The 26,653-nt window shown below is 41.0% G+C and overlaps 1 protein-coding gene across 1 annotated transcript in view; it reads left to right on the top strand.

The window, feature by feature from the left end:
* Positions 1-2,712: 2,712 nt before the first annotated feature.
* Positions 2,713-26,653, top strand: part of PHACTR2 (phosphatase and actin regulator 2) — a 266,038-nt gene continuing 242,097 nt past the window's right edge. The window contains exon 1 of the mRNA XM_006834609.1: positions 2,713-2,849. Within this exon, the coding sequence (XP_006834672.1) occupies positions 2,837-2,849 (13 nt within the window). The 5' untranslated portion in view covers positions 2,713-2,836. The remainder of the gene's footprint in view (positions 2,850-26,653) is intronic.

Genomic DNA, 26,653 nt, shown 5'->3' with positions numbered 1-26,653 from the left:
GCTTGAGGGAAATGTTATGGTCACCCACTCATTCATTGTAACTTTGTTTCCTTGTGATGCTGAGTAGTGAGTAGAGAAGGAGTTGGGGTGGTGCGGAAGGGGAGTGCAGAGAAACAGGGAGCAGATGCATCCTGGGTAATTTCTGCAGCGGTTGTAAACAAGTCCAATTCACCGTGGACACTCAGTGTTAGTTCTGTGATTTCTACACATCTTTCTATGTTCATTTCTTACATCTAATAACAAGTGAGGGATACAATAAGTAAGTTCCTAAGTAAGTAAGGGGATCTTGGGGCAAAACAATATGAAGGATTCGTTTCTTCTGGTTTTAATTGCAAAAATGTACGGAAGGGCCGCAACCCTTTATCTATAACCAATGTTATAGATATTCAGAATTCAGAATCCTTGGATTTTATAAAGGGAGCATAGTACATATATGTAGGGGCTTCAAAGAACTCCTGGAAAAATTTTATTAACGTTTTATTTTTCTATGAACATTTTTGAAGCCTCCTGGTACCGTATATTATGTGTACTCCCCAACAAAGTCCTGTCATCTGTAACATTAACATTATTCACTCTCAGTGGGGTAAATACAAATTTTGAAACAACTTATGTTTTGAAGGCAAACCTACAAAAGAAAACCTAAGATGCTCAGATATTTCTGGATTTTAAAATGGTATAATGGATAACGGGAAAACAAAACAAAAAAAACCACTGCCATCAAGTTGACTTCAGCTTAGAGTGACCCTAAATAGGGTTTATTTTCCCCAAGACTGTACGTCTTTACAGAAGCAGACAGCCTCACCTTCTTCCCATGGAGTGACCGGTAGGTTTGAACCACCAGCCTTGCAGTTAGCAGTCCATTGCTTATCCCACAGTGTCACCAGGGGTAGTAGGTCTTATATAAACCGCATCATGGACTATGGAGGGTTTCAGGGGTTGTCCTTGAAACCAAATCAGTGCTTATAAAAATCATCAATGATACAGAGTCTGAGCACAAGCCATTTGTCCTTTGGGGACTTAATGGTATTAATAAAAATAATGGAGAGCATATTGGTGAGCAGTGTACAGGGCCAATACCGATGCATTCTATTAGCCAAGATGTTCTCCCAGTAGATGGCATGTCTTACTGCCTTCCCCAAATGTGTCTTCGTGGTACATTCTCTCTTTTACCTTGATTCTTCTTTTTTTTTTCTTAAGAAATCGTTTGCCCTAGATTTCCTACTGATGCCACTTATCTAGGTAGCTAGTAGTTCTAATCAGGGCAAGTAGATGAGTACAGAGAACACAGCAATTTCCGTCTTATGGGATCCAAGCAATTTTAAAGAAACATAATGTTTTTTTGAAATTAGTAGAGGCATACACCCTCAAAATTATGTGAGAGAATTAAAATAATGGCGAGAGGATCTTGGGGTAAAATCACTGAGAAATTGAAGTTGGTGATTTCTTGTGTTTGTTTTTCTGAGGAAAGCATTTCCTCATTGTTACTGATATCATAAATGAAGTCTTTGGCTTAAGCATAAACCTCAAATGCATAGGAAAACCTAAACATACATTAAAAACAAAATTACTAAAACACTGCTGAGATTGGACTAGATTATAAATAATTGCATTGGGCTTGTCATTAAGAATTCCAATGAGTACAAAAATGATTAATAAATGAATTGCTCTTTAAACTTAACAACCTTGGGGCTATGAGAACACGAACAACTGTCTTGGAAAACCTGTCAAAATAAAAAACCTGTCGAGTCCTACTCCACTGTAGGTTGCTTGTATCAGAGGTCAATTAGGCCACAGTAAATCCTATTACTATCTCTGAGAAAATGCAGAGGTGTATCACCCCAGATTCTAATTCCTATCAGCCACAGTGCAGGACACATGGTGTCCCTGTACGCTGTCATCCTGTGCCCCGACCCTGTAACCAGGTCTTTGTGTCTCAGAGGATCTTGATGTCACCAAATTAAAGACGAGAAATGTTTTTTCCCGTATCCATACTTCATTTGTCTTGATCCTCATTACTTATATAGCTACAGATTTCTACATACTGTAAAATCCTTCAGCTTCTTTCGGCAATTATTCCTTGCCTCTTTGGTGACATTGAATGAAATTCCTTTGAATGTCTGTGTCATTGGGCAGAAGTTCTGACCAGAACTAGGAAACTATAATGCAAATGTAACGGTGATCTCGGCTTCTTAGCACTAGAGCAGAAATAGGAAAATGTAACCTCTATTTTACAGTGCTTTATCTGCTGTTCCTTGCCTTCCCCTAAGCAAACAATAAAAAAATCAAAATAAAAAACTTTACATTTTAAATGGAAAAGTTGCCCAGTCATTCAGTCACCTCTGTGGACCACCTTTTCACTAGCCTCAAAGAGACGCTAATTTATATATATATATATATTTATTTTAAGTATTCTTTTTACCTTTTAATTATTGATGCCTCTTCCTGCCCATGTTTGCTCTGGTACCTTTTACAAAAGCACTGTGTTCTGCAGAGCATGTGTGTGTGTGCGTCTTTGCTGAAATGTGCGGCACACTCAACATTGCAGTGATTTTTTTTTTTCTTCCTTTGCTGAGAACAGAGGTGAAAACCCCAGTGGATTCAAGTATCCACTTGATAGGCTCAGTGTCTCTTAATCAGCCTGTAATGGAGCTAATGGCTGTTTGTCATCCTTGGAGATATAAATTTCCTGGCGGAGTCTCCTGCAGACAGTGCATGAAGTATGCTCTGTGTGCCAGCAAGGGCTGATGATCAACAGAAGGGCAGGGCGTATCATTAGAAGACCAGCCGGCACTTCCCTGCTGCCAGGCTACAGAACTCGCTTCACCACTCCTGAGACATGGACAATGCCGGTAGGTGAAACAAGTCCCAATCCTTCCTAGCTGCTGGCTCCGTTTGCCGTCTGCATCCTTTGCTGCAGCAGGTTTGCCGATTCACTCGTCTCTGTTCTGCACTTCCAACACTGCAGCCTGGGAGACATGCAGTGTTAACCCACTGCGTTGTCCACAAGGCAATCAGTGTTTGCTTTGAAGTTTAGGAATTGGGGCACAGATTGTCATTCCAAATTTCCCTTCTTGAAGACTACACTGCAATTTAATTAGGCTGCAGGAAGTCTGGTGTTTGATCTTTTTGTGCTGAGAACAGTGGGTGACAAGTGCATGTAGTTTATAGGGGGGGGGAACCCTATGACTGAGGGATAGCAAAAGGTAGAAGGAGTTCATGCTAACAAGTCAAACAATCTGCAGTATAGCAGCTTAAGAATTCTTGCATCTGATGCCTTTTCTTCCTGTTAGGAGGCAGTGTTGACAGTGTCTTGGTACCCTCTGAGGTCTTCATTTTGGAGTACAGCTACTACTGGGCAATCGTACACCTTTTGAAAATGCATTTGTTTTGAATCATGTGACAGCTGGACAAGCAGGACTGCCCAGGTATTATAATGCCAGTGAAACGATGATGAGCTTATACTACTTCTCGTGTGGAACTTTCTCCTTGATCATTTTGCTGTAGTGAAGCTTTAGAGGTTACACTTGGTATTGCTACCAGTTTCAGTACTCTTTTGACATTCAGTGCTGAAATCTCCCAAATGTGGCATAGGTTCTGTCCCCTGGCACTCATTAATTCAGTTACACAGCCTGCACCAGCTCTACCATGGTGCCCTCCAGTGCCTTGAGACCCATCCTTGAAGACACAGCCTACATAGTAACACACACCCATTCCTAGGAAAACATATTTGCTGATGAAATTGAGCTATTTCTGTCTTCAGCGCAGGTAGCAAGTACGAGCTGAGATTTTGAAGGCAGCGTGTTTTGAATTATTTTGTTAAAGAACTTGTTAGGAATGAAACTCTAGCTAAAATGATTTTGTGACATCGAAGGCATTGAGATTAATGGGGGAGAGTAGGATATTAAGGGTAAAGATTGTGGGGTTGCAAAAGAAACCAGTATAAAGTATAAAGAAGATTGTGTGTGTATGTATATAGTGGAAAGGAGCCTGAACTTATGTATGCATTATGACCCCCCCCGCCCCAATTTGTTCATGATAAAACTATGCCGTAGGACTTGTCATAAAAGCAAGAAGAAATTATATCCCATGACAAGGCACAATTTGAAGATCAACCCATAGCTTCTCTATTTACAGCAATAGAGTGGGCAAACTAGATAAAGAGACAAACAAACCAGAATCACTAAGTTAGCCTCATTTAAAACTTTTGCCACCCATAATTAATTATATTCTGGCAGAATTATCACTTTAATTCAAATAAAAGCCTTCCTTAACTGACTCATGTATTTGTTTAAAGGCCATTTAAAAACAACAACAAAAGAAACTTCTGTAATAGCCTTTATGTATGTTGGAACATGCCAGGGGTGATGAATTTCTTTTATTTCTTTTTTTTTTTTTTACTAGCTTTAATTGTGAGGGAAAATGTTTTTTTAAATTTGTGGTTATATTTGTATGCATTAGTAAATGCCATTAATAAAAGACTTTCTGCTCCTGGCAAGTTTAAGAATATTTATACACAGCTGAGAGTGGCATTTAAGCAGCAATCTCTATGTCATTTTAAATTTTAGATGTAATCTCAAATATAGGTAAGAATACCTTTGAACTGATGGATAGGTTTTAAGTTGACATTATTCAATAATTTCAGAAATAACATCGTTCATATAATGACCAACTAGCTGTCCGTAATCAATTTTTGTGGTTGTTGTTGTTAAGTGCCATTGAGTCGGTTCTGACCCATAGCGACCCTGAACAGGGTTTCCAAGACTGTAAATCTTTATGGGAGCAGAAAGCCTCAGTATTGTACTCTTTTTCCTAAAAGGATTTAGTGTGATGATGTAAGCAGCCTTATAACAGGGAAATTTAAATATCCATAAACACACACACTTCAGTAACTTGTGTTGACTACAAGGCACTTAAGATTATACTAATAAATGGCAAAAAACAAAAAACAAACAAAAACCCCACAATAAATTAAAAAAGATTGGAAATATCTTTAACGTTATACTAAGAGACCCAATTAACTTGGAGCCCTTCAATTTCTCCAACTTAATTCACGCAAGATAATAATGCGGAATTTCAGCCTTTATTTCCTAATCAGAACTGGGTTTCGGCTGGGAAGACTAGAGTTTAGCAGTTTAGAGCTGAGCACTGGTCCTAGTGATTGTCTCAGTGCAAAGAGCCAAGCCTCCTGCCAGCAAGGCTTTCTGTGTCAGGATCCGGATAATTGTTAGAAAAAGCACAGTGGTTACACACATCCCGAAAACCTTCGATTTATTCAAGTCACATAAAATGCTACAGCAGAGATGGTTGTGTTTGGTTTCTGTTGCTGACAAGTAAGCCTGGATGCTGGTTGCTTCAGTGTGCATGTGTGCATTTCAGCAATCATTGCTACAGTAAGTGTACCCAGCCTCTCTCTTCTCAGCAGCAAGCCGCTGACATCCCTACAACTGAGATGGAGACAGCCTTTCCTCATAATTGCTGCCTTAGGTATTCCTTTAAAAGCTTTTCCTGGAATAACAATAAAACATTTATTAAACAGTGTGTGTGAAGTAAGTCAGGGTCATTTTAGTAATATCTGACTTTTTCTTCTTCTTTTTTTTCTAAAATGACTAGTTCTTACAAGTTATATAACCACTTAGATGGAAACAAGTCTGTGATGGCAACTATAGTCCAAGGTATTCTGCCAATCCGTTTGGGTCCTTTTGCCGCTTCTCCATCTAACCATCATCAAGCAGTGCTCATGGATGAATTGTGGAGAGAGAGGCCAAGGCAAAGTTGATTAGTAGTGTGATTAATATATGACAAGCAGAGCTTCTTGTTTGTAATAACATACTTTATACGAGGAGAGTATTGCCAAATGTTTTGCAGCCCTTATTGAGCTAACTTCTCCTAGCTTGAGATCAAGGCACAGGTATACCTTGTCATGTTGCATTTTGCTGATTTTTGCAAATTGCATTTTATACAAATTGACAATTTGTGGCAACCTGCATCGAGTGAGTCTATCGGTGCTGTTTTTCAAACAGCATGTGTTCACTTCATGTCTCTGTGTCATAGCTGAATAATTCTCACAATATTTCAAACCCTTTTATAATGCTATTACATACTTAGTAGACTATGTGTTGTTATTAAGTGCTGTCAAATTGGTTCTGACTATAGGGTTTCCGAGGAAAAGTTCATGAGTTTTAACTGCCAACCTTGTGATTCAAACCACACCAGGACTCTAGTAGGCTATATAGTATAATGTAAACATAACTTTTATATGCACTGGAAAACCAAAAAATTGATGTGACTCTTTTTATTGTTGTGGTCTGAAACCCACAATATTTCCAAGCTATGCCTGCACAAGGGGGCTTCAAGAAATTATCTTTTCGTTCCACTTTTCCATGAATGTTTTGAAGCCCCCTCATACTTCAGTTATGAAGTATGGACCATAAATGGCACACCTGTTTGGAGGGGAGGTGACAGGTTCTGGGAGACCCTGCACCCTCACCTTACATTCCTATTCATTGGCTCAAAGGCTTTTGCCCCTTATGCTATCACTAAATTTTCAAAGCTCACAATTTTACCAGCTTCCAGTAAAAAGAGCTGGAGGACTATTTAGGAGGCAGATAAAGGAAAGTTTTGTAATGGAATGATTAAGAGCATCAGATAAATTGAGGTAAACCCCGGATCTGCCACCTGTCTCCGTCACCCAGTGACCCTGAGCAACTGATTTGAATTCTGTCTGCTCTACTTTCCTCATCTGTAACTGGAGAGAATAATTGTACCAATCTCATAGGGTTGTTAAAAAGAGTAAATAAGATAACATGTGCAAAGCATTTGGTAAAATGGCAGACAAATAGTAAAAACTCTATGCATACTATTTAAAAAGCCGTTTCAAAATTAAGCAGGATGGCTTCATGAACAGTTGTATGTTCTAGCAAGCTGTCTCTGGAAGCAGTATGGGCCATGGGGTAGAATGGTAAGCTCAATAAGCAGACAGATCGGCCCTGGGGCTGTCCCAAGAGTGCAGTTGGAAATTGATGTAGTTGGTGCAATGACGATTGCATTGAGAGATGGTTGCTCTATGAGTCAAACACAGCACAGTAGAGTAAATACGGAAGCAGACAAAATATCAAAGGAGACCTTTAAGATATCTAGTTTGAGACTCTTATGACAATAGTTTGCTGTCCTTACTATGGAACACAAAGGGAATTTCAGGGGAAAGATAACTGAGTTCCATTTTGGAATTGTTGAGTTTGAAATACTTTCTTTGTTGCCATTGCTGTTAAGTGCTGTCAAGTCTGTCCCATATCATAGAAAACCCGTGTAGGGTTACTGAGGCTGAAAATCTTTGTGGGAACAGAAAGCATCATCCTTCTCCTGTGTTATCACCACTTCTTGTTGTTAGGTGCCATCGAGTCAGTACTGACTCATAGCAACCTTATGCACAGCGGAATGAAACACTGCCCGATCCTGGGCCAACCTCACATTTGAGCCCATTGATGCTGTCACTTTGCCACGCCATCTCATTGGGGGTCTTCCTCTTTTTCTTTGACCCTCCACTTTACCAAATATGATACCTTTCTCCAACCACTGGTCCCTCCTAACAATATGTCCGAAGTATGAGAGACGAAGTTTAGCCATCCTGGCCTCAAAGGAGCACTCTGGCTGCACTTCTTCCAACACAGATCTGTTGGTTTTTTTGGCAGCCCATGGCACTTTCAATATTCTCCTCCAACACCATAACTCAGAAGCATCAGTTCTTCTGCGGTCTTCCTTATTCACTGTCCAGCTTTTGCATGCATATGAGGTTATTAAAAATACCATGGCTTGGGTCAGGTGCACCTTAGTCCTCAAGCTGACATCTTTGCTCTTCAACACTTTTAAAAGTTCTTGTGCAGAAGATTTGCCTAATGCAATACGTCATTTGATTTCTTGACTGCTGCTTCCATGAGTATTGATAGTTGATCCAAGAAGAATGAAGTCCTTGACAACTTCAATCTTTTCTCCATTGATAAGAATGCTGTTTATTGGTCCAGTGGTGAGGATTTTTGTTTTCTTGACATTGAGATGCAATCATACCTAAGGCTGTGCTCTTTGATCTTCATTAGTAAATGTTTTAAGACCTCTTCACTTTCAGCAAGCAAGGTTGTATGTATCATCTGCATATCGCAGGTTGTTAATGAGTCTTCCTCCAATCCTGATGTCACGTTCCTCTTCAAAGAACCCAGCTTCTCGGATGATTTGTTCAGCATACAGGTTGAATAAGTATGGTGAAAGAATACAACCCTGTCACACAACTTTCTTAATTTTAATCCATTCAGTGTTCCCATGTTCTGTTCGAACAACTTCTTGGTCCATGTACAGATTCCTCATGAGCACAATTAAGTGTTCAGGAATATTCATACTTCTCAATGGTATTCATAGCTTGTCATGATCCACACAATCGATAGCCTTTGCATAGTCAATAAAGCACAGTTCTTCTGCGGTCTTCCTTATTCACTGTCATTCCTTATAAACATCTTTCTGATATTCTCTGCTTTCAGCCAAGACCCATCGGACATCAGCAATGATATCCCTCATTCCACGGCCTCTTCTGAATCCGGCTCGAACCTCTGGAAGTTCTCTGTCAATGTATGCTTGTAGCCATTTCTATATTACTCGTATGGGATATCAAAGATATTGTCCGATGATTTCCTCATTCTGTTGGGTCGCCTCTCTTAGGAATGGGGACAAATATGGATCTCTTTCAATCAGTCGACCAGATAGTTGTCTTCCAAATTTCTTGGCATAGATGAGTGAGTGCCTCCTGTGTCACCTAACTTTCTTGAAAGATTTCAATTTTTATTCCATCAATTCTTGGTGCCTCATTCTTTGCATTTCCTTCAATGCACCTTGGACTTCTTCCTTTAGTATCATTGCCTCTTGATCATATGCTACCTCTTGAAACGGTTGAACATCAACCATCCCTTTTGGTACGGTGACTCTGTGTATTCCTAGCCTGGTAAATACTCACTGATGGCTTTGTAATCCACTGAAAGGTACATACACAGAGAAAATTCCTGACTAACCATAGAGTACTGGTGTGGCGCTGTGGGATAAGCACTGGACCCCAAAGTCCGTTTGAACCACAAGGTCAGTGGTTCAAACTTACCAGTTGCTCATTGGAAACCCAGTACAGGGTCGCTATGAGTCAGAACTGACTCCCTAGCACTTAGCAACAACAGCAACCATGGATTTAAGAAAATAACTAGTGTTGTATCTTTCTTTGTTACTGTGAAATTTAAAAATCTTTTCTATTTTCCTATTGTTGTTGTTAAGTGCCATTGAGTAGGTTCTGACTCATAGTGACCCTATGTAAAAGAAAATGAAACACTAAATTTGAGTAATAGTGGTATTAACCATTCTCCTTCTAAGGTTTTCAGTGGCCATCCTCAAAACTGTTGTTATATTTGAGCCCACTGTTGCTGCCACCATGTAACTCCATCTCTGCCAGGGTCATCCTCTTTTTCACTCACCCTCTACAAAGCATGCTGCCCTACTCCAGGGATTGGTCCAAAGCACGAGAGACAAAGTCTTTTCATCTTCACTTCAAAGGAGCATTCTGTCTGTACTTCCAAGACAGATTTGTGCTTCTGGCAGTCCATGGGACTTTGAATATTCTTTGCCAACACCATCATTCAAATGCATTAATTCTTCTATGGTATGCCATATTCAATTTCCAACTTTCACATGCATATGGGACTATTGAAAATACATGACACAACTACATCCTCAAACGGATATCTTTGATCTTGAACACGTTAAAGAGGTCTTTTATAGAAGATTTGCTTAATAAAATTCATAATTTGGTTTCTTGACTACTGCTTCCATGAGTGTTGATAGCTCCAATCTTTTCTAGACTTATCATGATGTTATTTATTGTTTCAGTTATAAGGATTTTTGTTTTCTATGCAGTGAGGTGCAATCCATACTTAAGGCTGTGGTCTTTGATATTCATCAGGAAATATTTCAAGTCCTCTTCCCTTTCAGCAAGCAAGGTTGTATCATCTACATATCTCACAGTTTGTACATAAATCTTCCTCCAATTCTGATGCCACATTCTTCTCCACATAATCCAGTTTCTTGGATAATTTACTGAACACACAAACTGAATAAGATGGTGAAAGGATACAATCCTGGTGCGCACCTTTTCTGATTTTAAGTTATTCAATAATATAACCTTTTTCTTGTAATTTCTTTAGCTTCTCTATGCTCAAGATCAAGAGTCTCTTTTGGTATTTTCTTTCTTTCCTGTCTTTTTAATGACTGTTTGCTTTCTTCACTCATGATGTTGTTGATGTCATCCCACATCTCTTCAGGTCTCCAGTCATTAGGATCTAATACATCAAATCTGTTCTTGAGATGGTCTCAACATTTAGGTGGAAAATAATCAAGGTCATATTTTGGTTCTTATATTTTGGACTTGTTTTCATTTTCTCAGCTTCAGCCTGAGCTTGCATGTAAGCAATTTATGTTCTGTTCCACAGTCTGCCGCTGGCCTTGTTTTGACTGATGATGTGGAGTTTCTCTATTGTCTCTTCCCACAGATGTAGTCAATTTCATCATCACTTCAATTTCATCACCACTGGATAAATAGTGGATAAATTTGAATAGTAGTGGTATTAACCATTCTTTTTTTTCAGTGGTTAGCCATTCAAACCACCATTCGTCTGTCAATATGTTGTACTGTTTTGTGTGTTGCTATGATGCTGGAGCTCTGGTAGTGTAGTGGTTACGAATCAGGCTGCTAATCTCACGGTCAGCAGTTCGAAACTACCAGCTGTTCCGCAGGAGAAAGATGAGGCTTTCTGTTCCCATAAAGATTTACAGGCTCGGAAACCCTGTGCAGGATCATTACGAGTCAGAACCGACTCCACAGCACACAACAACAGCAACAATGACTCTGGAAGCAATGTCAACAGTGTTTTAAATCCCAGCAGGATCACCCATGGTGGACAGGTTTCAGCAGAACCTCCAGAGTAAGACAGAGAGGTAGACTAATTTGGAATGGTTAGCCACTAAAAACTTTATGAATAGCAGTAGATAAATGGTCAGATATAGTGTGGAAGATGGGTCCATCAGGTTGGAAGGCACTCAAAGTATGACTGGTGAAGTGAAAAACTGCTACCTCAAAGTAGAGTTGACCCTAATGACGTGAATGAAGCACAACTTTTAGGACCTTCATTTGCTAATGGTGCACAACTCAAAATGAGGAGAAATAACTGCACACATCTATTAATAACCAGAACATAGAATGCACAAAGTATTTGGAAGTTGTCAAAAACAAGAAATGGAATGCATAAAGATCAATACCCTTGGCATTAGTAAGTGAATTATATGGCTTACTATGCCAGGAATATCAAATTGAAGAGGAATAGCATTGCATTCACCATCAAAAAGAACATTGCAAGACCTATCTTGAATTATAGTGCTGTCTGTGATAGGATAATATCAATATGCCTACAAAGGAGACCTGTTAATACCACTATTATTAAACTTTATACACTAATCACTAAAGACAAGGATGATAAACTAGAAAAATGCCACCAACTTCTTCTGTCTGAAACAGTTGAAGCATGCAATTAAGTTGTACTAAGAATTACTAATAATTGGAATGCCAAAGTTGGAAACAAAGAGGAAGGATTGCTATTGTTGTTTTTGTTAAGTGCCATTAAGTCGGTTACAACTCATAACTACCCTGTATAGGGTTTCCAAGGAGCGGCTGGTGGGTCTGAACTGCAGACCTTGTGGTTCGCGATCCAATGCTGATCCTACAGCACCACACCAGAGGAAGGATTGTTGTTGTTAAGTGCCATCACTAGTTGCAAAATATAGCCTGGGTGACAGAAATGGAGATCACATGGTAGAATTTTTCAGGACCGATGACTTATTCACTGCAAATACCTTCTCAACAACATAGAAGGTGACTATACATGTGGACCTCACCAGATGAAATGCACAGTAATCAAATTGACTCCAGCTGTGGGAAGAGACAATGAGAAGCACACTATCATAAGCCAAAATTTGCTCATATGCAAGTTCAGGCTGAAGTTGAAGAAAATTAAAACAAGTCCAAGAGAATCAAAATATGACCTTGAACATATTCCACCTAAATTTAGAGACCATCTCAAGAACAAAGTTGATGCATTAGACACTAATTATCGAAGACCAGAAGACTTGTGGATAACATCAAGAACATCATACAGGAAGAAAGCAAAAGGTCGCTAAAAAGACAGGAAGAAAAGAAAGAAAAGTCCAAAATGAATGCCAGTAGAGACTCTGAAACTTGTTCTCAAGTGTAAAGATGCTAAAGCACGTGAGAGAAATGAGGAAGTAAAAGGCCTGCTGTAGAAGACAAAGCCAAGTATTATAATGAAACATGCAAAGACTTGGAGTTTGAAAACCAAAGGGAAGAACATGCTCTGTATTTCTCAAGCTGAAAGAATTGAGGAAAAATTCAAGCCTCTACTTGCAATAGTGTCCTGGTGTGGCGCTGTAAGCTAAGCACTCGACTACAATGTCAGCTTGAACTGCAAATCCACCAGGTGCTCCATAGAAACCCTATACAGGATTGCTATGAGAGGGAACCAACTCGACAATAACAACAATAACAATTTGCAATATTGAAGAATTCTGTGAGCAAATATTGAATGGTACAAAAAGCATCAAAAGAAGATGAAAAGAATACACAAAGAGAATTGGCTAATGCTTAGCCATTTCAAGAGGTACCATATGATCAAGAATCAGTGGTATTGAAGGAAGAAGTCCAAGCTACATACAGTTAAAGGACTGGCAAAAAGAAGGCTCCAGGTATTAATGGAATACAAATTGAAATCTTTGAACAAACTGATACAGCACTGGAGGCACTTATTTATGTGTGCCAAGAAATTTAGGAAACAGCAACCTGGTCAACCTAATGGAAGACATCCGTATTTGTGTCCATTTCAAAGAAATAATGACCTGACAGAATGTGGAAATCATCTAACAATATCATTAATGTCACAGGCAAGTAAATTTTTGCTGAAGATAATTCAAAATTGGTTGCAGCAGTACAAGAAGCGTCCAGAATTTCAAGTCAGATTCAGAAGACTACATGGAATGAGAGGTATCATTGGTGATGTCAGATGGATCTTGGCTGAAAGCAGAGAATACCAGAAAGATGCATACCTGTGCTTCATTGACAATGCAAAGACATTCAACCATGTGGATCGTAACAAACTATTGACAGCGTTGTGACGAATGGGTATTCCAGGACACTTAATTTTGCTCATGAGGAACCTGTACATAGACCAAGTGGCAGTCATTAGAATAGTAGAAAGGGAGAATGAATGCTTTAAAATCAGGAAGAATGTGTGCCAGGGTTGTATTCTTTTCATCAAATTTATTCAACCTGTATGCTGAGCAAATAATCTGAGAAGCTGGATTATATGAAGAACGACGAGGCATGAGAATGTTCATTGAACATTGAAGAAAAACTCAGTGATCACTATGATAGGCAGATGATACTACCTTGCTTGCTGAAAGTACAGAGAATTTGAAATACTTCCTGATAAAAATCAAGGATAACAGCTTTCAGTATGGACTGCACCTCAATGTAAAGAAAACAAAAATCCTCACAATTGGATCAACAAATAACGTCATAATAAATGGAGAAAAGATTAACATTGTCAAAGATTCCATTTTACTTGGACCCACGATCAACACTTTTGGAAGCACTGGTCAAGAAATCAAGTGACATACTTTATGAGGCAAAACTTCTGTGAAGGGCCAATCACTAGAAAAGGAGATCATGTTTGGTAAAGTAAACTGTAACAGTGGATACAAACCTACCAATGGTCATGAAGATAGCACAAAACCAAACATTTCATTCTGTTATTCATAAAGTCACCATAAGTCAGAACCAGTTTGATGGTAACTAACAAGAGCAACAAATGCAGAGGTGTGACATAATCTGAAGTCAGAAAAATGTGAAGATGGTTCTGGAGAGAGGCAAAATGGAGGCTCCTAAGAGTGAAATCCAACCTAAAAGGCTGCTGACTGAGGGTGGTGGCAGTGGGCATGAAGAGAAAAGAACTTGTTTAAATCCCTTCTCTATTTGAAGGCCCCACACCTGTCTCATCCACAGGAGTTCTTCCCAGTTGGTCACCAAGTCTTGACTTCTCCCAGGGCTAGTGGCACTCGCCATACAGTTTTGTGCTTAATAGTGGTTGTGATAGTTAAGATTTTGTGTCAACTTGTCTGGGCCAGGATTCTCATGGTTTAGCAGTTAGATGAAATAGTTCCCCATAAAGAGACTAAATATATTGTGATCACCTCCCCCATAAGAGGATCTGATGTAATACGCCTTGATGGAGTGTAATGATCGCATGTGTTATAAATCTTCATTTGTGTGATGTTAATGAGGTCGGATGCAGTCTATAAGATCAGGTTGTGTCTGGAATCAATCTCGTTTGAGATGTAAAAGAAGAGAGAACTGAGCAGAGAAAGAGGGACCGACAACCAGTACTAAAGAGAAGCTGGGATTGAAGTGTGTCACTTGGATCTGCTGCCCCTGCACTGTGAAGCTCCTAGACCCAATGGAAAATTGATGCCAAGATGCATGGAGATAGCCAAGGAATGTTGGATGTATAGATGCTGAAAAGAATCAAGCTCTTTCTCCAGATCTGGTGCTCTGAATCCAGACTTCTAGAGTCCTAAACTATGAGAGCATAAGCTTCTGTTTGTTAAAACCATCCACTTGTAGATCTCTGTTAGAGCAGCTTTAAATAGCTAGACAGTGGCCAATAGATTGCTCTCCATGTGAGTCTTTTCTTCCCAGTCAGGTTTTAAGAACCTTGAGTACAGATGTGACCTCATGCACATCTTTGTCCCCACCAACATATTAGTACGGTTGTTCTCAGTGATAGTTGCCCATTAGAATCACTTGGAGAGCTTTGAAAATCTGCCAATGCCTTAGGCTCCACCCTGTACCCATTAAACCAGAATCCCCAAAGTGGGGTTCAGACATTGGTTTGTGTTTAAAAATTCCCCTGATAGTCTAATTGACAATCAGATGAGAATCACTGTTACAGATGCTCAGTTAATACTTCTCTCATAGAATTAAGTAGCCTTTCTCTCTCTCTCCTTCTCCCTCCTCTCTCCCTCTCTATCCTTCTGTCCTCCATACCTCAGAAATGAGCAGATCAGACTGAGGATTTGTGCTTGGAAATTATCTGCTTCCAGACTCAACTTGAGGCTGGGAGAGTGAATGAGACCTCCCCTCACCAAGGGAGGGGTGAAAGAGTAGAGCAGAAATAAAAGAATGCTTCTTGAAGACGTATCAGGACGGGACTAAAGTGAACTGAGTTTTCTGCAATTCTCACTTTTGGAGAATGAGAGAAAAGGAATCAGTGGTACACAGAGGCTTAGTCAGGAAGGTCATTTTCCCCTCCAGTACCTCCAAAGTCAAAAGTCAAGAAAGGATCATCAGTGACGATTTGCCATAGTGGGAGAAACTAATTCTGCTGAGACCTTACATGTGAGTTTTAACTAGTAAGAGATGTTAAACAGGCCTTGTCAAGGTTTACGTAATAGAAGAGGCACATGACTAACCTCCAACGGCACTGCTACGATTTCTTCATCACTAGCTGTGCATCTTTACCAAGTGGCTGGGTCCGAGCCTCTATCAGACACCAGCATTATGTTTGCTGTAGTCACGTGACTCACCATAGGTTTCTTGCTTTTTACTAATAGTGAAGTAGGTCCAGTTCTGTCTCCTACTCCCTCTCTAAACGCATACGTGTTCATGCACACACACCCGAATGAGCTTTTGATATGATTAACCACCCTAAATACATACATGCGCATGCACACACACCAGAATGAGCTTTTGATATGATTGACCATCCTGCCCCACCCCCAAAAGAATAAAAACATTGCCATTAATCAGTTCCAACTCATAGCAACGCTCCATAGGGTTTCGGAGGCTGTGACTTTTTATGAGCAAAAAGGGCCTCATCTGTCTTCAAGGAGTGGCTGGTGGGTTTGAACTGTCAACCTTGCAGTTAGCAGTCCAGTGCTTATCCTACAGCACCACACCAGGACTCCTGTTAATATGACATCTGTTGTTATTGTTAAATGCTCTCAAGTCACTTCTGACTCATAGCAACCCTGTATAGAGTTTCCAAGGAGCAACTGGGGGTTTGAACCGCCAAACTTGTGATTCAGTTCAGAGCTTATCCTACAGCACCACACTTGTTGTTGTTGTTAAGTGCCGTCGAGTTGGTTCCGACCCATAGCAACCCTGTATAGGGTTTCCGAGGAACCGCTGGTGAGCTTGAACCACCAACCTTGCAGTTCAAATGGCTTTGCAGTCTGACACATTAACCCATAGCATCACACCAGCACTTCAACACCACACTAGGACTCCCCTAATATGATATTGGCCTAAATATTAAAGCATATGGATATTTTGATAATGGTCTTTTGCTGGTGTTATGGTTTGAAAATGGTGCGTTTTACGGCAGACTAGTTACATGCCTTTTAACAAAAGCCGTAAGACTCGATGAAATCATCATTTATTACATTCGATTTAGCCATGTCACATGGTTGTGAGGGTCACTTGAGAAATTGTAAGTGACAGGGCTTTACATTTGGCATCTAGTATTAGGAGGGGCCCCAGGAGTTAGCACTGGAGGCTGCAGGGGTCTTCTCATCCTGGTATCACCTGACTCTGTTGTACATGGGGTCACCCTGAGGTAATGTAGACTCAAAGATACCAAACCACAATGGATGAAGCTCGCCGCCTCTCCTAACTGCCCCCCTGTGCTCTGCCCAACCACTGTACCTCCTCTCGCTTGTGCATTCATTACATGCCCTAGCCTTTCTGGACTTCTCTTTATACCTCACACACACATGCGTGTACAGGAAGGCTCTGGTGCTGTCTTTGTACCCCATTATCATCTGCTTGAAAAGCCTCCTCATTGTATATTGTTGTTAAGTGCGCTCTAGTCAGTTCTAACTCCTATTAGCCCTACCTAGGGTTTCTGGGGCTGTAAATCTTTGCAGGAGCAGCTGGTGGGCTGGTTTGCAGTCCAGTACTTATCCTACAGAGTCAGGTGATCCTCTTCATTGTCTAGGCTCCAACACAAGGTCCCCTCTCTGGAATCTTCTGCAACACTCTGGGGAGAGATCCTATTGTCTCTCCTCTCTTCTCACAGAACTCTCTCCTACCCTTTCCTAGCATGTCTCAGGGACACTGCCATGGTCCTCCTCTTGAACTGGACCACACGCTCAAGGACAGCGACATGTTTTCTTGGTGAGCTCAACACCTAATTTAGTGTCTGGCAGAGGATACATGGTCAATAATAAGAATGCACATGAGAAAATTAGTTGAAATAAACCTGAGGTGTGCCATTACTTTTTATTGTGCCGTTAGATGATGAATTAATTTTTATTGGCCAGTTCTATGAAGTGGCTATATTGCACATAAGTCAAGTTTGTTGTTAGTTGCCTTCAAGGCTCCACTAACTGATGGTGGTCACTCATACAACAGAACAAAACCAGGCCCGGTCCTGCCCCAGCTCTACAATTACGATTACGCTCACATCTATGGTTGGAGACACTCTGCTTTCTGAGTGTCTTCTCACCTAGTAGATGCATCTTCCAGAACTCTATCAGACAGTATTCTGTTTTAATCCATAGGGTTTTTGTCAGCTAATTTTCAGCAGTGGGTTGTCAACCTTTCTTCCTAGCTGTCTGAGTCTGGAAGTTCTGCAGAAACCTGTCCACCAGGGATGATGACTCAGCTGGTATTTTCCAATTCAAGTGGCATAGCTTCCAGCATCAAAGCAACACACAAGTCACCACAGTGCAAAGAACTACAGACCAATGGTCATTCTTAGGTGAAAAACCCATCAGGATCATTTGTGGAATTAAAAAAAGAAAAGGGAAAAAAATGTATCTATAATACAAAGAGAGAATGAAAGAGCCACCTCCACAACAGATCCACTAATTCAGACTCTCCCATGAGGAAAACCAGGTAAAAACTGTTCCATGGTAAGACCTACTGTTAGTCAAAGGGATATATAATGAAGCCACTCAGACAATGTGGTTTTCCAGTGCTGTGTGTGTTATTAAAGATAACTGATTGTTGCCCACATGAAAGCACATTATTATGATTAGAATCATAAAGATCTTGCGCCGTTTGGAAAAGCACTCTGCTATTTCCTATTGTTGGCCTACTGATTAAGGTCCATCCCTCACTGTGACTGCGAGCCAGGAGTGGGACTGAAATTTGTATTTCTCTTCATCCAAGTGGCATTCACTTGGTTCTATATGGTTCTTTAATTGTTGTTGTCAGTTGACATCGAGTTGGTTCTGACTCATGAGGACCCCATATATAACAGAATGAAATGTCGCCTAGTCTTGTGCCATCTTCACAATATTGGTATACTCAAGCTCATTTTTACAGCATCTCCCAACACTACCTTGGAGAATATTCGGTTATGATGCATGGGATTTTCATTGGTCAACTTTTGGAAGTAGATATCTAGTCCAGGCCTTTCTTCCTAGTCTTATCATACACTGGAAGCTTTGCTGAAACTTTTCCACCTGGGTGACCCTGCTGGTATTTGAAATACCAATAGGATAGCTTCCAACATCATAGCAACAACAAACCATCATAGTGCAATAACTGACAGATGAATGGTAGTTGTTAACTGAGACCTAAAACTTCACCAATCCCAATGGCCTCTATCACCTGCTGCATACCTCTGTTTGTATTTTATAAACTTGGGTGTTATTTATGTACTAATGGAAATTTGGCAACCATCTGTTTTTAAAAGCAGCTTAATTTAGAGCATTTTTTAAAAAGGGAAGACTGCCAAGCCTGACCTTTGAGAACGATCAGTATGATGTAAAAACTGAAAATATTTTAGGTTTCCTGTGTGAGACTTGAGTAGCCACTGTGCCCATCCTAGTGGCCTATGGGACTTACAGAACAGATGTCGGTCAGTGGAGCCAACCCTGTTTCTTAAACAATAAGTATTTTAGAGCATTCATTAACCTACGGGTCACTTCTTTAACTTAAGGAAGTTAAAAGACATTTGTTTAAATAACACAGCAAGACTGTGCCTCTAGTTGAAAAATCCCAGACAGTTGAAAATTACAGCCAACTTTGTCTTTAAAATCCAGACTTCATGGAAAACCAGGAGCTCTGTATCATACATTCTGAATGATGCTCCACCTTTAACTTCTACATTTCCTGGTTTATGTCAGTTTTTTTGTTGCAACTCTAGCGCTTTATAAACAAATGATGTCTCATACTAACAGACATGGGCTTTGTCCCTAGCAGTTCCAAGGAAGGTTTCCATGTAGCCTCAAAACTATAAAAACTCCTAATGTACTTTTGGGTGCCCGGGTTATTTTTAAACAAAGTCAAGTCCTACCAAAACTGTGTTTTAAATGCAAGACGAGAATACTTTAGATGCTGTAGATACTTTAAGAATATCCCTCTCATCTTCAAAAATGCTTACAAATATAGATCATTTCTCACAGTTCTCCAGTGAATTATGTAAACACCCAAATGATCAGTTTTGCTTTTGCAGATATGGAAAACTCTGCTTTTGCAGAGAAGTATATTATTATTTATTTCGGAGAGCAGCCTCCTGCACAACTTAACTGCACATGGAAAATGTTGCATTGGCATATGAAATGCATGTCTGGTTGAGTATACGCTTGACCATTTGCCAACCCACGAGCCATGGGCCTTGCCAGATCTGATTCCCATTGACTTTTACACAGATGGAAAGGCAAACATGATTTAGCCTTTAGGACGCATGCTATATTGTTTTCCAGGGAAATGTAGTTATATTTGTCCTTGCTGAAAGGCTATCTCAGGGGAAGCAGCCAAATGGTCACAGTGTCCACAGAATACAACTGCCCCAGTCCTATCTTGAAGCTGTCAATGCTAGGGCATGCAGTCAAGTGATCATGACATGGGAATCAGTAGAGTCATATCCATTAGCGAATCAAGTGTGTGAAGAGCATATGTTTGTATGGCAGGTGGACAACAAATGGGGCCAGGCACTCTCGAACCCAAGGTAAGAGAAAGAGTAGGATGGTTAGGGAAAGCTTGGCATTTTCATTCAGAGCTTGAGAATGGAGTTCCAGTTTCTGTGTAGACCCTGGAATGTTGGGCAGGGAGTTGAACAAATCATATGTCATTGTAGATGCCTAGTTGATGAACCAGGCCAACAGAAGACATTGAGAGGACTGCATGGTCTTCATTCTGGCATATTCATTTGGCGTGAGTTGGCAACCAAGAAAACTCAGAAGGGCCTGGATGAGTTCCCCTGTACCCTGAGTCCTCTCAGTGTAGAAGGGCAGCGGGTTGACAGAATTCTGCTGTCTCTTTAGAATAGGACAGGACAGGGAACCAGCAATTCTGAGGAATTTCACTCTTTCAACCACCAATATTTCATTTTAATTTTTATTTTGGATGAATGTAATTCTTAGTTTGCAACTCTTTCTTAAAATCCATACATTGTAAATCCACTTACTTTCTTAGATTGAGCATGCGCTAACATGTGGAATATTGTGGAATAGTGCAGAGAGTAGGCTTATAATAAGAGAAGGCTCAACTTCTTCCCCTTGTTGATATGAGACCTTGGGCATATCTGTGGGCCTCACTTTGCTCATCTATAGAATGGATCAGTTATACTTGCACTAAACCAAAATCCAAATCACTCGCCCTCAAGTCAACTCTGACTCATGGCCACCTCATGTTTGTTGTTGTTAAGTGCTGTCAAGTCAGTTCCAACCCATAGTGACCCTCTATAGGGTTTCTGAGGAGCAGCTGGTGAGCTTGAACCACAGACCTTGTGGTTCAAAGCAACTTTGCAGTCCAGGGCATGAACCCACAGCGCCACACCAGGGCTCCATGGCCATGTCATGTACATCAGAGTAAACTGTGTTCCATGGGGTTTCCAGTGGCTGATTTTCCAGCGGTTTACCAGGCCTTTCTTCTGAGGTGTCTCTGAGCCGACTGAAACCTCCAACCTTTCAGCCAGCAGCCATGCATACCATAGCATCGAGTCTTTACCAATATTAACTCATTTGATCATCACAGCTACATCATAAGGTGGTTATGAGCGCCCCACAATCAGCGGTTCTGACCCTTGGGCATTCTTTCTTTGTGTCTCTCTTTGTGCCTTCAGGACGGTCGTTACCACTGTTGGCTGTGCTCAGTGCACTTGTTTCTGGTGGGCCCCATTTCCTTCCCTTTCCTTGGGTTCCTTATCTTTTGTGGTCTGGGAAACCAGATAATCCAGACTCGTGTCTTTTGGTCTAAAATAATGGTAAACAGATCCCCGAATGAGGACGTGAGTAGTTTTCCTATGATTTAAGTATATGGACTTAAGTTCATGATTTAAAAAAAAAACAAAACAAAAACGAACCTTTATTTGGAGTAAGTAGCAGTTCTGTTTACTTCCCAAATCTTAACATAACTGAGGTGGACAGCTACGTGATGTCCTATAAAGAGACCACACCATCCTGTTTAGAACTTGCCCAGGGTTCCTGTCTGCTCAGGATAAAATGAACCTTTTGAAGACATCACACAGAGCTCTTACCTGCCAGGCTCCCACCTGTCTCACCAGCATCATCCCCCCTCAGGTTGCACAGTCCCAGGCCTGGCACACCTGACTCTTCACCACACCCTAGTAGGATGTGTTCTTGCTTCTGTGTTTTGTTGCACGCTATTCTCAATGCCTTCCATTGCTACCCCCTTCTTTACCTGATGAATTCCTGCCTGTGTCTCAGGATGGATCTCCAACCCCAGTGCAGGGCAGGTGACTCTTCAGGCTCACCTTGCAAGACATTCTGTAATGTTGTTGACACTCTTCACAGCCAGTCTTCCCACTAGCTAGAAACTGCTGCTACACAGCAAAGTGTATGTTTTCTCTAAGGCCTTGGACAGTGTACAGCACAGCACCCAAACCAAGCCCACTGCGATCGCATTGCTTCCAACTCAGAGGGACCTGCCTCAGAGGACACAGTGAAACTGCCCCAGAAGGCTTCCCAGGCTTGCCATCTTTATAGAAGCACACTGCCACATGCTTTTCATGTGGGGTGGCTGGTGGATTCAAACCACCGACCTTTCAGCTAGCAGCAGAGCACTTAACCACTGTACCACTAGGGATCCTTAGATTCCACACCTACCCACCCCAGTGGCATCAAGTTGACTCCAACTCATAGCGACCCTCTGTGGGAACAGAAAGCTTCATCTTTTTCTCATAGACCAGCTGGTGGATTTGAACTTCCAGCCTTGTGACTAACAGTCCAGTTCTTATCTTAGAGCACCACCAGGGCTCCTTTATATAAAGAAGTCCCCATGTGGCACGGCAGGATAATGCACTGCACCGCAAGGTTGGTTTGACCTCAAGGCCAGTGGTTCACTCACCAGCCATTCCTTAAAAACCCTATACAGACCTACACCTATGGATGCAGTAGCTCAAAAGAGGGAACAAATCCTTAGAGCAAGGATCATTCCCACCTCCTCCATACTTGGACACTGGCTACCCAAAATGGGTGTGGTGGTGGCTACAAAGACAAGAAGTGACTGGCTTACAAGCATTCAAGAGGGAGCCTAGATCCAGAGGGCATGAAGGAAGGTAGAATCTCCAATGAGTAGTATCCAATCTATCTAGGCAGGGCTGATGAAAGGAAATGTAGAAAGGTCTCTTGTGATGCAATAGTGAATACTTGTTATCAGGACAAATTGTGAGGCTTGGAAATGTAAAGGTAGACATTTTGTAGCAAGGAGGGGAGTGATTAACTCTTCAGTCTAGGAGAGGAGGTCCCTGGGACCATCAAGGGAGAAGAGCGGAGAGCGGGACCCTACCCAGAGAAGCAGTGATGCCTGAGATGGAGGCAGCGACGATGATGTGGAGAGATGGAGCGGCTGGGAACTATAGACCCAGAGAGGGAGAGGGGCTGTGTGCTGACGACCAGGGGCCAGGCTTGCAGTGTATACCCTTTGGTTGGTTGATGATGCATGGAGGGGATTGTAACCATAGCAATGAAATGATATATGATAGGATGAATGTAAAACTAATGTTCTCCCATGTAAACTATCACATAATTCACAATAAAATATTTAAAAAAAAAAAAAAACTTAAACAAAACAAAACAAAACAAAAAACCCTATACAGGGTCACCATGAGTCAGCACCAACTCGATGGCACTTGACAACAACAACATCAGGTATATACTGGTGGCTTTGTATATACCACACAGTTTGAAACACACTAAGTGTTTGGGGTCCTGGTGTGGTGCTGTAGGATATACACTAGACTGCCCCCCACTCCTTGGAAACCCTATCCAGGGTCACTATGAGTCAGAAAGTACTGGATGGCACTTAACAACAGGTACGTAATATATGCTGTCTAGCTGAGTGCTTGTGCCACCAAGCTGCAGAATGTTCTGTGGAGCACTGTTAATTTCCTAGGGCTGTTGTCACAGTATACCACATACTAGCTACTTTAGCGTAGTGGTTATGAATCGGGCTGCGAACCTCAAGGTCAGCAGTTTGAAACTACCATCTGTTCCACAGGAGAAAGATGAGGCTTTCTGCTCCCGTAAAGATGTACAGCCTTGGAAACCCTGTACAGGGTCAGGATGAGTCGGAACCGACTCCACGGCACATAACAACAGCAAAGCTACTTTATAAGAACAGAAATGTATTGTCTTAAATGTCTGGGGGCTGGGAGTCTGCAATGAGGCTGTCGGCTATGTTGATTTCTTCTGAGGCTTTGAGGGAAAGTCTGTTCTGTGTTTGTCTCCCAGCTTCTAGTGAAGGCCATTGAGCCGCAGGGTTCCTTGGCTTGCAGGTCCAGTGTCTGCCTCCATTTTCAAAGGTTGTCTTTCCTCTGTCTCTCCCTCCTCTAGTCAGATTAGGAAGGAGCTCTGGTAGTGTAGTATAACCTCAAGATCAGCAGTTTGAAACTACCAGCTGTTCCACTGGAGAAAGATGAGGCTTTCTGCTCCCGTAAAGATTTCCAGCCTCAGAAACACCATACAGGGTCGCTATGAGGTGGAATCGACTCCACAGCACACTACATCCACCACCACCACCAGTCAGATTAGGGGACTCCTGGTGTGGTGCTGTGGGTTAATGTGCTGGCTGCAAAGTTTGAACCGCAAGGTAAGCAGTTCAAACTCACCAGTCAACCCTGTACAGGGTCACTCTGGGTCAACACATAACAACAGTCTGATTAGGACCCACCCTACACTGGTATGTGAGAGCTGATAATATCTTCAAAGGCCCTGTTTCCACAAAAGGTCCCATTTCCAGTTTCTGAAGTTAAGACTTCAAAATATTTGGGGGTAGAAGGGGGACAGCTCAGTCCATAATAAGAGCACAATATGTTTATACTGTCTCATTTGTATCTATTCAAATAATATTTAAGGAGAAAAGGATAGTTTGAGAGAAATGCAATCGAATGCAAAACTCAGTTGTGTATATAATGTTGTTGATAATATCTTTACAGAGCCAATAGTTCCTAGGTATATTGATTTCTTTCCTGTTTCTTGTAGGACTACCATTAAAACAAATTTTATTTATTTATTTATTTTTCTTTTTGTGGCGATTCCTTGCCAGGAAAGAGAAAACATGTTATGATTATAATAAAAAAGTGTGTTGAATTTGATATTTTACTAAAAATGAAGTATCAATATTTAACAAAATTCGATGTCTTATTAAAAATGAAGTACCAATATTTAACAACAAAATATTCTCTAGGAGGTCTTGATTTTATCAAGAGAACGGGGAGTAGAAAGGATCCAGTCTTCAATCTGAAAAAGACTCAGTCTAGTGGTACTGTTTTAAGGTGCCGTGGTGGCACTCTGGGTTAGACGGAGACCACTAGGTCAGCGATTCAAACCCATGAGCGTCTCTCTGTGATAAAGATGAGATCATCTGCTCCTGTAAACAGTTACAGCCTCAAACATCCACGGTCACGGTGTGTTGGGATCAACTCAATGGCAGCAGGTAGTGATACTTCGTATTCATTTTCTTTGAGCTTTTCAAATGACCTTCCCTAAAAGGAGAAACTCGTTTTCAAAATACGTGAAATTTATGAGTATATTATTGTTAAGTACCCACTCATGGGGACCCTATATAGATTTTCCGAGGATAGTTGGTGGTTTGAACGCCCAATCTTGTGGTTCTCAGTCCAGAGCTGATTCTACAGCGCCATACCTGGAATCCATTGTCCCTTTGCTTATTATATGTGGGGAGAAACCAACTTAATTAAAACACTCAAATGAGAGAGAAATAATCCTGAATGCTTGTTGAAAACCAGTTAGCGTAATTGTAGCATAGAAAATTGGCTTTGTATTTATAAAAATAGTTTGTGTGTTGGTAGAGAAACCTCTGGAGACTCTCTCTCAAGCTATTAGCAGTTCTCAGTCTCTGGGGATTGAAAGGAGAATGTTTACCTTGTACTTCAGACTTTCATTTTGTTTGAAGTTTTATTGGTTTTGTTTATACAGTAAGCATGCACTGTTTTGAAAACTTTTAGAGCCAAAAAGTATTCTTTTTAAATCAGTTCACTAGAAAGCAGCAAGGTAGACTCTTTTCATGTGCTACCATAGTATCCTGAATACCTCTCTCATGTTGTTGTTAAGTGCCGTCTAGTCGATTCTGACGCATAGTGACCCTGTATAGGGTTTCTGAGGAGCAGCTGGTGGGTTTGAACCACCAACCTGACCTTGTGGTCCAGCGCATTATCCTGCAGTGCTGCACCAGGATTCCACTCACGTAGTAAGAGGCTTGTTATCCCAACTTGGAATGAGTGGTTAGAAGACCTAGCCTCCTCTGCCCACTACCAACCCTACCCCATTGGCCACAAGCTGCTATTGAACTTAATCTTTTATTACTCAGAATGACTTGTAAATTCTTGTTAATTTTTATGGTCAAGATCAGCGATTGTGATGAATTAGTATTGATATGCAATGTTGCTACATGAAAGGAATCCTGGAAGTTTAGTGGGTTACAACCTGGGCTGCTAACCTTACCAGGGTCACCAGTCGGAAATGAGGTGGTGGTGGTGTTGAGTTGGTTCCAACTTATAGCAAGTCTGCATGGGGTTTCTGAGGTGCTAAACCTTTACAAAGCAGAAAGCCTCAGCTTTCTCCTGCAAAGTCATTGGTGGATTTGAACTGCTGACCTTGTTGTTAGCAGCCCGACCTGTAACCCATTACACTACCAGGGCCCCTTTCAGAACCAAGAAGTGATGCTGAATTCAACCACCACCATTGCTACATCATGAACATATTTACCTAGATTTTTTCTGTCATCCTATCTTGACGCTGGACTAGAGGGCAAAATAAGCAACTTGGAAATATATCACTAATATTATTCATAAAGTCGTGGGAAGTTTATTTTCATCACAATATAGCTTTGTTCTGTTGAAGGAAAAAAATTTGATTAGCAATTCAATTAGCATTAACAGGGTTTATTCAGTGAGAATTCATTCACCCCAAACAGGGAGTAGCCCAAACTGAAAATGATGAAGCGTCTCAAGTTCACACAGCTAGTGTTCCCTGAAGGCTTAGATGAAGATGTATCTTGCCTTTTTTTTTTTTTTTT

Source organism: Chrysochloris asiatica, unplaced genomic scaffold (genome assembly GCF_000296735.1).
Source record: "Chrysochloris asiatica unplaced genomic scaffold, ChrAsi1.0 scaffold00013, whole genome shotgun sequence".
NCBI lineage: Eukaryota > Metazoa > Chordata > Mammalia > Afrosoricida > Chrysochloridae > Chrysochloris > Chrysochloris asiatica.
This window is presented reverse-complemented; position numbering and strand designations above follow the sequence as displayed.